The following is an 11,091-nucleotide window of genomic DNA, read 5'->3' as shown; positions in this document are numbered from 1 at the left end:
CAGAGCAACTCAAACTTTTGGGATTGGTGGGGAAGAGTGTGGCAGGCACTCTCACAAAATGGCTGCTGTGGGGAGGGTTTCCCCCTTCACAAAAAGGCTGCCAGGGTGGGCATGGACCGCCACGGAACACTTCTTTCACGGGAAGCAAACTGGGGAAACTTTAAAACTGAAATAAAAAAAGGAAGGAGCCCAAGAACCGAAGCCCAAAGCAGAGGTGGGGTCTGAGCTCCAAAACACAGGTGCCCACTTCTGAGCCACAGGAACGATGGCCCCGGAGGGCAGGCCCTCACCATCCCCCCAGTCAAAAAACACTTTTTTAAAAAAAATTAAAAGAAATCTTAAGAAATGAAATACAACCCAGAAGTTGAGCCCTGCCGGTGTGAAAAGAGAAGTGTCTGTGGGCATGTTTGTGGCCACGTGCGCCACGTTGGGCACCCCGGGTCCACTCTCTCTACCACCTCTGCCCCCTCTGCCCTGCCAGCCCCCGCCCCTCCCAGGCGCACTCACGAGGCGGTGAGCGTGGAGTTGAGCAGCAGCGTCGTGCGGATGCGGTAAAGCTGGGCCAGCGTCAGCTTGCGGTGCTGGATCGCTTGCGGGTCAGAAAGGGTCCGTCGGGTGGTGGGCAGCTCCTCCCTGTGGCGCTCCCCGGACAGCCAGCACGGGGGCTGCGGCCCGTCGGAGGGGGCCGGAACGCCGACCCCGGGCTCCTCGGCCTCCGACAGCTCCGAAGCGCTGCTGTTGCTGCTGCTGCTGCTGCTGCTGCTGCTGTTGCGGGGCCCGGCACGGCCCGCTCGGCCGGCCCCTGGGCCCCTGGAGCCGTTAGTCCGCGGGGAGCCCAAGAGGAAGACGGCCGGGCAGAGTTCCGAGAGGCTTCTGCTCTGGCTCAGCTGGGCCTGCGAGGAGGCCGGGACCAGCTGCAAGAGGTTGGCCTCCGACTTGGACTTCAGCACTTTGGTCTTGGTGGCCAGCAGCTGCACCGGCGTTTGCCGGCGCAGCTTTGGGGATCCGGCCCGTTGAGAGGGCGCCGCGCTGCCGTTCTCCCCCTCCTCCTCCTCCTCCTCCCTCACTGCTGCTGTCCCTTGCTGCTGCCCTGCAAACTCCTCGACGGAGGTGGGCGAAAGCGTGCCGTAGGCGCTGTCGATGGAGGCTGAGCGGCACGACCCGGCGTCCGGTCTCAGGCTGCGCTCGGCGACGGCCGGGAGGGCTTCGCACGACTCCACGGAGGGCGCGCTGGAGGGCGCCGTGGTGCTGATGGAAGCCTCGTCCGATGGCGAGCTGAACGGGCTGGCCTCGAAGTCGGGCGACGGAGGGCCCTCGCCGGCCTCCACCACCACCACGGAGATGGTCTCCGTGGAGCCGTCGGAGAGGCTGCAAGGCAAGGCGGGCAAAGGTCAAGGGGGCGCTCGGCCGGTTGTCAAAGCACTGGCCCCAACCTTCCAGAGGGCACGCTTCCTGGGAGGAAGCCCCACTGCACACAGGGGCTTCCTCAACGCAGCCACGGCCCAGATCCAGGGCACATCCTTGCCCGTAGTATGCTCTTCCCTCACCCCTTGCGCTCAGACGATGTAACGAGGCCCTGATCCGAGTATTCCCCCCACTCCCTGATCCCGAATTAAAACGGAAGCGCGCTCCGTGCGTACATCCCCCCCCCAAAAGGGTGCAGGACTAAGAGATACCCGCCTTTGGAGGTGGGCAAAGACTGTTCGACAAAGACCTGCAGGTTTCAATGAGCACTTTGTGCAATGGGTTTGGCGTCCAGGGCCTTGAGCAGAAAGGCGGGGGATACGTTTTAAAAACATGGAACTCACAGGGGCCATTTCTGAAAGGGGAGGCATCTGGGTATTTGGCCTAGCGGTCTGGCCTCCTGTGAGCGAGTGAGTAAACGACCCAGAGGCACATGAGCCCAGTAAGGTTGTCTACATCTGTACCGTTCCTCTGCAGGGTGTCGGATGGGGGGGCATTTTTCCCAGCCCCACCTGGAGGTGTTGGGTACTGGACGTGGGAGCCTTTTCATGCTCATGTTCATACTCTACCCATGGGCGACATCCCTCCCCCCAGACACTCTTCACATGCTTTGGGGTCCCACCTTGGCCCAAATTAAGTCTCAGCGGAGTCCATCGGATCACTCGTTCCACCCAGCACCCTGCTTTGCACAGCGTCTGGGCAGGAGCTCCTGCAAGCACCCAAGACGGGCATCGCCGTGGTCGCCCCTTCCTTGGTTGTCTGTCATCAGCACCTGATATTCAAAGATATCCTGCCTCTGTAGCTGGAGGTTCCATTCTTCGCTCCCACCTTTCATGCTTGTGGAAGGACATCTCTACTCTGAATTCGCCCAACGCTTTCTAGCAGGCTTCTCCAAGCTGGTGCCCTTCAGGTGTTTTGGGCTACAAGTCCCAGCAGTCCTGACTATTGGCTGTGTTGTCTGGGGCTGATGGGAGGTAAAGCCCAAAACTCTGGAGGGGGCCAATGTTTGGAAGGCTGCCTTCCGCTCTGGGCCGTCCCGTCCCTCTGCACGCACACCGGGTCCCTTCCCCACCTGGCTCACCACTGCTGGGAGTCCAAACTGTTGGTGCTCTTGCGGAGGATGGTGGGGGAGCTGGCCAGGCTCTCTCCATCCTCTTCCTCCTCCTCTTCCTCCTCCTCCTCTTCCTCAAGGCTCTGCAGCTGCTGACTGCGCTGGTACTCCTGGAGACGCAGGTGCTGGAGTTTGTTCTGCCAGAAGGACGGGAGCAGGGCGGAGGGTAGAACCATCGAAAGCATGAGACAAAGGAGAGAACGGAGTGGGTTTATTCCAGAAAGACCCAACCGACACTCCGCAGGCCCCAAAGTTGCAATTCATTGGGGGTTCTCCAAATTTTTCCCCTGAAGCCCATTTCACGTTGTTTGCATTCCCGAATTCAAGCGACTATTTTTTTTTCTTGATTGGGGAAAAATGTTCATTTTAAAAAAACTACACAATTTATCCCAACCAAAAATGCACACTTTTCCTCCATAGGCTAACATGTGAAATGGGGGGGGGGGGTTTGCTCAAATGAACATTTTTGGAACATTTGAGCATGTGCTCACTTTAAGAGCATGAATGCAATTTTTGGAAATTGCAGAACCTTCCCAAGAAATGCGTTCCCGCTCACATATACATTCAGGGTTGCGAACTGGACAGGTTCGCATAATTTGCAAACAGGAACAAAATTCTCGTTCGGGGATGTCCCTCACTGGGAAATCCGGCTCTTTTGGGGGCTTGATGGAGTTCCTTGTTGTGTACAATTTGCTTTGCACCTGCAAACTGAGGTGTGCACTTTTCCCAGAACTCCTGCAACTTTTTGGCCCATTTAGTTTTGTTTCGGTACAGTTTTTGTAAATTCAGCTATCATTCGCACGTTCAGCTGTAATTCACACACGTAGCTCAGACATTTGGGCAAATTGCAGAAGCACACACACACACACACACACACCAAAGAGCAAAATTCCTAGGAAATCCGCAAACTGGGAACTGAGATGAAGCCTGGTGGAGGGGGGGGTGAGCCTAGGAAACTCCATCAAGCTCCACCCCCAAAATAGATTTCTCTGACGTCCCAAATTTTCATGCAACCCTACACCAGAAGGCTCACAACTGGGTGGTGATGCAGCTGCACCCCAACATCCACAAGACAAGGGGGCGGATCCTTTCAGTTAGGAAAGGAGAACTCAAAAGAACAGGTCACGAAAGGAAGGCTTTCTCCAAAGGGATCAATCGAAGCATTCAGACATTGACATGACCTCAAACCCCGCTGGGGGAGACTTATGCGTTTGAGCGCACCCCCACGTTTTTTAAAAATAGTAGTATGTCCACACCTAGCTAAAGCTGCCATCTGTATATTGTATTTTATAGTATGGTTTTATACTGTTGTTTTATACTTTGAATGGTTTTAATTTTTGTGAACCGCCCAGAAAGCTCCGGCTATTGGGCGGTATAGAAATGTAATAAATAAATAAATCTAGCAGCCCCGTCGCTTGGTCTGTCAAGCTCAATAATGTCTTCCCCCAAGTTTCACCAACATGGTCCCCCCCCCCCAGATGTGCTGGGCTGCAGAATTGGGGGTGGGCTGGTTTCCCCTGACTGGCAGCTGCTCCCCAAAGTCCTTTGATCCATTCCAGCTTGGAAAATGCCCAGTGGGGACCCACCATTGCTTTATGGGGCGCAAAGATACACAGAGTCCTGCAGACACACACACAGACAGAAAGAGACAGACAGAAAGGCACGCGCACACACACACACACACACACACACACACACTTATCTCTCTCTCTCCCAGGAAACATCCTTTGGGTTCGCCCAGCACTCACCTGGGCATTGCAGAGGGCATCTATCCAGCTGCGGCAGAGAGACTGCCCGCTGGTCTGGAAGGTGTAGGCACACACCGCACTCCGGAATTCATTGAGATAAATCAGCAGGAAGGAACCTGGTCAGGGACATGCAGGAGTCTGGCGTTATTAGGAGCGCTGCCTCCCGCACCCACAGAGCTCACGGACTGAACACACAAGCGCAAATCATGTGCCAATGCTGTGATTATGCCACTGGAGGGCAGGAAAGCTTTAGGATGTGGGGCTGGGCATCACCTTCAACCCCCTGAGAGTCTCAGCTTTATTTATTTTTTAAAAAAGAGAAAATAGGCAGGCTAAAGGTTAGCTTGCAAAAAGTAGATTTCTGAACACAACCCTGTCTTGGCTTGTTGAAAGGCGTGGGGGCTGCAAATTGGGTAATCCATAAAACAAAATTAAAGAAACTTCAATGAAACAAATTTCTCTCCAATCGCTATTTGTTCATTTGCTTGCTCATGTCACAGCTCGCTGCCAAAGGATTCAACCACCTGTCAGGGATGCTTTGAGGTGGATTCCTGCATGGAGCAGGGGGTTGGACTTGATGGCCTTATAAGCCCCTTCTAGCTCTACTATTCTATGATGGCACTCAATGCGGCTAACAGGATAATTTGGATCAAAACCAAAATCTTAATTAAAACATAAAATAAAAACAAATGCTTAAATTCACAACTAAAAATATGACCCTAAAAGAAGCGGCACTAGCCAATTTAAAAATCCCTGCAGCAATTTGCATATCTGCCCAAAGTCTGGTTGAATAAAAACGTTTCCCTTCTGGCTGAAGGACCTCAGAGAGGGAGCAAGCCTGGCCTCTTTCGGGAAGGAGTTCCACAGCCTGGGAGCAGCCACCAAAAAGGCCTTCTCATGTTGCCACTAAACGTGCCTCTGAAGATCGTGGTCTTGAAAGAAGGGCTTCCTGGGAAGACCTTAAAACCTGGGCAAGCACATATGGAGAGGGGGGGTGTCTTTCGGGTAGCCCAATCCCAAGTCATAGAGGGCTTTGTAACAAAACAGAAGAGAAAATATTCCCGGGTACCTGGGGGAAAGGCTTTTATTATGCCCAACGTGCTTCAGAAAGGACTTTCCATCCTCAGGGGGCCACTTAACTTTCTCCAAATGTGTTGCAAAGAATATTCCCAGGGCTTCTTCTGCCTTAAGGGTCTTTGTGACACACTTGGAGAAACATGAGCGGCGCCTGGGGAAAGAAATCTTCTCCCCTGTGTTTTGGGGGCGCAGAAGTGCCTTTTCCCCAATTGTTTTGCCCTTTATAGGTCACAACCGGCGCTTTGAATTGCGCTCGGAAGCAGACCGGCAGCCAAGGGAGCCGTTGCGACACGGCAGCCGCGTTCTCCCTTTAACCGGCCGCGCCAATGGTCCACGCGCTGCTCTCCGCACATGCATATGGACAAGTCATGCGCAGGCCCCTCACCTGGATCCTTGAGCGTGCGGCACACCACCTTGTCGACCAGCAAGGGCTGGCGGATGACCTTGGTGCGCTCGGCCTTCTTCACCGGCTTGGTGATGAGGAAGAGGTCCGTGAAGAGGAAGCAGTAGACGTCCATCTAGGGGAGGCCATGAGTCACCATGAGACCCCGCAGCACAGCGTAGGCCTGAAATGACCCTTATCCAGGGGCCAGCATCCCCAACCCCCCACCCTCGCTCCACAACAATAAGTTGTGATGGTGCCCATTCATCTTTCTCAACACCTCGAAATGTGCCCACTGGAAAGAACAAGCCCGGAGAACCCTGCAACAATCCTTTCAGACGTGGCTTCACCCGGTTCAGAACGGGTGATTTTGGTTCATGTACTTTTCAGTGGCGTTTCTGGCCAGCGCCAATCCTGGGTTGCCAAGGGAGTGAGAATGCGATCTGAATGAAGTGTCAAGAGGGACCCTTAGAGGGCTGTACCACTTCAGACCTTTTTGAAACATGCCCCTGCGAAGCCTCGCCTTCCCTGCACATAGAAAGCTACTGTGTCAGGGGGGAGGCTGGGTGAGTCCGTATCTCCCTAACTTTCCACATGCAAGGCTCGTCACTCAGCAGGAGGGCATGTGATGTGCTGCGAGCAGAAGATCCCAAGTTCGATCTGCTGTGAAAAGGATCTCGGAATGAGGAGAGCTGGCAAAAACCTCTCTCCGCCTGACGTCTCTGAGACACCGTGGTACAGCCCAGGGAGGGCTAAGCCACAAAATAGTTCCTTTCTCCTGGAAGTCTGAGGCAAGAGCCCAGTGCACCCCCCCCCCCGGCCCCAAGCGCCCATGGCTCACCTTACTGTCCCTGCCTTCTTTCATTTTAAGACTCCCCTCCAGCAGAAGCTGGCGCGTCTCCTCGGTGGAGGTTCCTGGGATGGGGGCCGTCAGGTCCAGGCGCAAGAACTCCTTCAGGATCTGGGGAGGGGAGAAGCAAAAGGCAGTCCAGGAGCTGACACCCACAGAGGGCCGATGGGCACAAAAAGCGCCACGCCGGACCAAGCCACGCTACGCCAGCGGCATCCGGGTTCCCGCTGTGGCCAACCAGGTGCCCCATGGGCAGCCGACAAACAGGAGGGGACCTGGCCCAAACCATCCCGGGCCCCCACTTCCTCCCCCGGCCATGGCCACCGCCTCGCCCCACCTTGTCCACCTCATCGGTGCTGCCCTCCACCACCTCGTAGGCGTCGATGCGGCTGACAATGGTGGCCAAGCGCTGCTGCTCCTGGCGCTGGCGCATGCAGGAGTTGACGTGGTTGATGAAGCACTCCACCGAGTTGATCTGCAGGGAGGGAAGGACACCAGTCAGAGGGCGCCAAATGGCCTGAAAGGGCAGGGAGAAATGCGCCTCCCTCCTCCACCTCCTCCACCCTCTGTCGTGTCTTTCCTAAACGCAAAAGGCCCGCGGGGCTCTCGGCCCCTGAACCTCTCAGCCTGCCCTTTTCCAAACCTACAGCATCATCCCTGAGATGGGGAAAACCAGAACTGCATGTAGTTTTCCAAATGTGAGTCGCATTCCAGATTTGGATACCGGGGTGTTAATTCCCTGCCTCTTTCCCAATAAACCCCTCGCATGGAATTGTCTTTTCCCACAGTGGCCACATTCTGAGTGTGGCGAGGCTCAGGTGGGAAGGATCCTGAACCCTGTAGACACAAGTGCTGTGAAGCGAGGGGAGATTCTTCTGCTGTCTTCATAGAATCATAGAACCATAGAATAGCAGAGTTGGAAGGGACCTACAAGGCCATCCAGTCCAACCCCCTGCTCAAGGCAGGAATCCACCCTAAAGCATCCCTGACAGATGGTTGTCCAGCTGCCTCTTGAAGGCCTCTAGTGTGGGAGAGCCCACAACCTCCCTAGGTAACTGGTTCCATTGTCATACTGCTCTAACAATCAGGAAGTTTTTCCTCATGTCCAGCTGGAATCTGGCTTCCTTTAACTTGAGCCCGTTATTCCGTGTCCTGCACTCTGGGAGGATCGAGAAGAGATCCTGGCCCTCCTCTGTGTGACAACCTTTTAAGGATTTGAAGAGTGCTCTCATGTCTCCCCTCCATCTTCTCTTCTCCAGGCTAAACATGCCCAGTTCTTTCAGTCTCTCTTCATAGGGCTTTGTTTCCAGTCCCGTGATCATCCTGGTCTTCTCCACTCCTGGTTGCATCCACACACACACACCTTCCTGCCACCCCACAAAATTAACTTCTGGCTACACCGCCTTGACTCAGAACTGGTCCTCCATCCAGTACAACACTGCACTAGGTCCATACCCCACCCCAACCCATAGAAGGGTGGGATGTGAGCCCTGGATGTGACTCTGGAGGGTACGGGCTAGTCCTTTGAGGCTGGGCTACAACAGAAGACAGGGCCATGCATTTCAGGAAGAACGTCTGTGTCATGACTGCCCCTTCACAAGCATGTAAGGACAAGCCAGGACGCTTGTCCCTTGATAGCTTTCCGAAACAATCAGGGCGAGCATGCAGGCAGGCATTCCCCCGGAACTGTCTGAAACGGTACAAGCTCAGCAGACTGTACCACCCACTTCTTGGGGCGTGTGGAGCGGCTCTGAGCAATGCTGGGCTTTGCAAAAGGATTCCCACATTTGCAACCAAGTTGGGGGATGGCCGTTTTGGTTCCACCGGTCACTGATTCCTCCTCTGTTAATAATGTGGTTGTCACTTCCTGTACTTTTTGCGTTTAATTCTCTTCTGACCTCACGGTTTACAGTTCCACCGTCACCACATGCACCTGAAACTCCTGAAAACATCCGACAAAGTGAGCCATAGTCCAAGATGTCTGTAAGTCTTTAAGTTGCTAGGCTGATGTGTTTGCTGCAACAGACTCACGCGGCGTCTCCTCTGGGAGAGATAACCACTGTACATGGCTGCCTTGATCAAAGCATGCTGGATTCAGCTTGGTGGCTGAGTGGGGTGAGAAATCTACGCAGCCCTGAGCCTGGGCAGCCTGTGATTGGGACCCGGGAGATCCGGGTTCTAGTCCCCGGTTGGCCTATCCTACCTCGCAAGGTTGTTGTGAATATAAAATGGAGGGGGGGCATTTATGCCACCTTGAGTTCCTTGGAGGAATAAGTGGGATAGGCATGTAACAAATGAATAAAATAAAAAAATAAAAAATTCTCCTAGAGCGGGGCCCTTCCTTCTTCTCCTTCTCCCCCCCACCCTCCCCCCAATTACCATGGTGACGATGGCCTCGCGCGTGCGGGGCTCCTCCGTCTTCTTCAGCACTGACTTCAGCAGCAGAGGGTACTTGGTCAGGCGCTGGTGGGGCTTCACCAACATGTCGCTCAGCTTCAATCGGTTGCACTGCTTGTGCTTCTCGGCCCACTGCAAGCAGGAAGGGCCGAAGGTCAGCCGCCGCGGCCCCAAGCTGAGAAACAGGCCGCCTGGCCCGGGATCCCAGCTCTGAAAACGCCTGCCTGCCTGCACTTCCACGGGGAACGCCAGGCAGCTGCGGTCGCTGCCTCCAAGGCCACCATGAACCAACATGGCTCTAAAACCCTGACAGCCCTTTTTAAATCCCGGGGGGGAGAGGGGAGTGTGAGAATTTGTTCTCTGCTGCTCCAGTAGGGTAGATTTCGTCTGACCATTAGGCAGCGGAGGCTGGTGGCTGCAAAGTCCGTGGAACTTGCGAATCCGCTCCGGGTTTCAGTCAGGGCTCTAAAGGAGCTCTCTGAGGCGCCTTTAAGATCCATAAGCTACATGGTGCTGGGACGTGAGGTGCTTTAGCCACGCCCCTTTTTGCCCTTGGGTTGAAGGGGGTTCGACCCCCGTGCACTAACGCCTCGCACCCACGACAGTCCTTTCCCTGATGTGCTCATTTCTACATGCAGGGAGAACCGTTTGCCTGAAAAGAGGACAGGACCCCGCCAACAGTCCCAGCCCCTGTGCCCTGCACAGAGCTCCATGCCTCCAAGGAAGCCCCGTCCTCCCACAAGCCCAAGCCAGGCTGGCAGCCCTCGCTCGGTCTTGACACACCTGTGCCTGGCAGGAGGCAGTGAGTAAAAGGAAAGCTGTACTGCAGGCGTGGTGGTGCGTGCGTGCGTGTGTGTGCACACGCGCATGTGTGGGGCAGGGACGCACTCCGCCCATCCGGCCCAATCCTTACCGTGACGTAGGTCCGGAATAGCTCGTTGTCCCGTAGCAAGTTCCGCATGTATTCCATGCAGCCTTCCTCCTCCATGCAATATCGGATGTAAGGCTTGAAATGGGAGCCAAACTGGAAGAGAAAAGGCACAGAACTGAGCGGCGGTCCAGGGAGGCAGCAGCCCAGCAAGAGGGGCCGGGGTGTGTGTGTGCTTGGAACCAGGCCTTTGCCACAGCGTCAGCCATCGGGCCGGGCAGAGCTTGAGGGGCTTGGCAGCTGGACTGAGACCCACTCTCTCTGCTGCCTCTGTTTAGTAATGCTCTTCAGTGCCTCCACTGGCAAAGGCCAGAGGCGGTATTGCAGCTAGCTGTTCAGCAGGGACTCCCTGCCACAAGAGGCCTCCTCGGGCCCAGCTTTTCATTCTGAGTTGCTCATCTTTGGAACTGCGATCAAACTCTCTCCAGGCTGACCTGATCTGCCCCTCCGCCTCTCTGCCCGGCTGCCCCTGTTGGCTTCAGCCCCAGAAGGTATTGATGGAAGAAAGCCGAGGGGGCCTCCCCATCTTCTCCAGGGATAGCCCCAGTGAGCCAATTGCACCTCGGTGGCTTGGCGTGAGTGGCACAGGGAGTGACACCCCGCCCACCCACGCCCCGCAGCAGGCCTCTCTCACACCCACCGTCTTGAAGCCCTTGAAGAAGTCGGTGGGGTCCATCAGCATCCGGCTGGCCCGGGCCTTGGCCAGCACGGGGGCCATGACGCTTCCCCACAGGCCTCGGTGCAGCTGGACAATCTCTGGGATGTTGCTGAAGAGGCGCTCGGCTTCTACCTGTGAGGGAGACGACACTGGCACACTCGGGGGGGATGGGCCCAGGGTTCAACCACCCCCCATTTTGAGCACTTTCATTATTGGAGGGGGGAGGAAAGGGGTGTTGTTTCTCGGCACCCCTGTGCGCAACGCGGCCTCGCCCCCGCCACCCTTGTCTGTTGTGAAAGCTGCCACTGCCCCTGACACTTTCTCCTGCAGCAGCCCCAGCGTGGGACATGCGGTGGAGTGGTTTCCGTTTCGTCAGATGCTGAACAGGGAGCAAAACTGTTTCCCGTCACAGCCGACAAAGCGAAAACTGGGCCACTTCCTCAGGACAGTGACAGACAGAGGGGGGGAGAGAGAGG

General features: G+C 55.6%; 1 protein-coding gene across 1 annotated transcript in view; it reads right to left on the bottom strand.

Annotated features, from left to right (window-relative positions):
• Positions 1–503: 503 nt before the first annotated feature.
• The window catches only part of PLEKHG5 (pleckstrin homology and RhoGEF domain containing G5), a 93,107-nt gene continuing 82,519 nt past the window's right edge, over positions 504–11,091 (bottom strand). Inside the window, exons 13-21 of the mRNA XM_063145346.1 lie at positions 10,598–10,747; positions 9,943–10,053; positions 9,012–9,161; positions 6,970–7,107; positions 6,624–6,743; positions 5,786–5,918; positions 4,324–4,439; positions 2,546–2,712; positions 504–1,368 (exon numbers count right to left, since the gene is read on the bottom strand). Coding sequence (XP_063001416.1) covers positions 504–1,368; positions 2,546–2,712; positions 4,324–4,439; positions 5,786–5,918; positions 6,624–6,743; positions 6,970–7,107; positions 9,012–9,161; positions 9,943–10,053; positions 10,598–10,747 — 1,950 coding nt within the window. The remainder of the gene's footprint in view (positions 1,369–2,545; positions 2,713–4,323; positions 4,440–5,785; positions 5,919–6,623; positions 6,744–6,969; positions 7,108–9,011; positions 9,162–9,942; positions 10,054–10,597; positions 10,748–11,091) is intronic.

Source organism: Elgaria multicarinata, chromosome 20 (genome assembly GCF_023053635.1).
Source record: "Elgaria multicarinata webbii isolate HBS135686 ecotype San Diego chromosome 20, rElgMul1.1.pri, whole genome shotgun sequence".
Lineage (NCBI taxonomy): Eukaryota > Metazoa > Chordata > Lepidosauria > Squamata > Anguidae > Elgaria > Elgaria multicarinata.
This window is presented reverse-complemented; position numbering and strand designations above follow the sequence as displayed.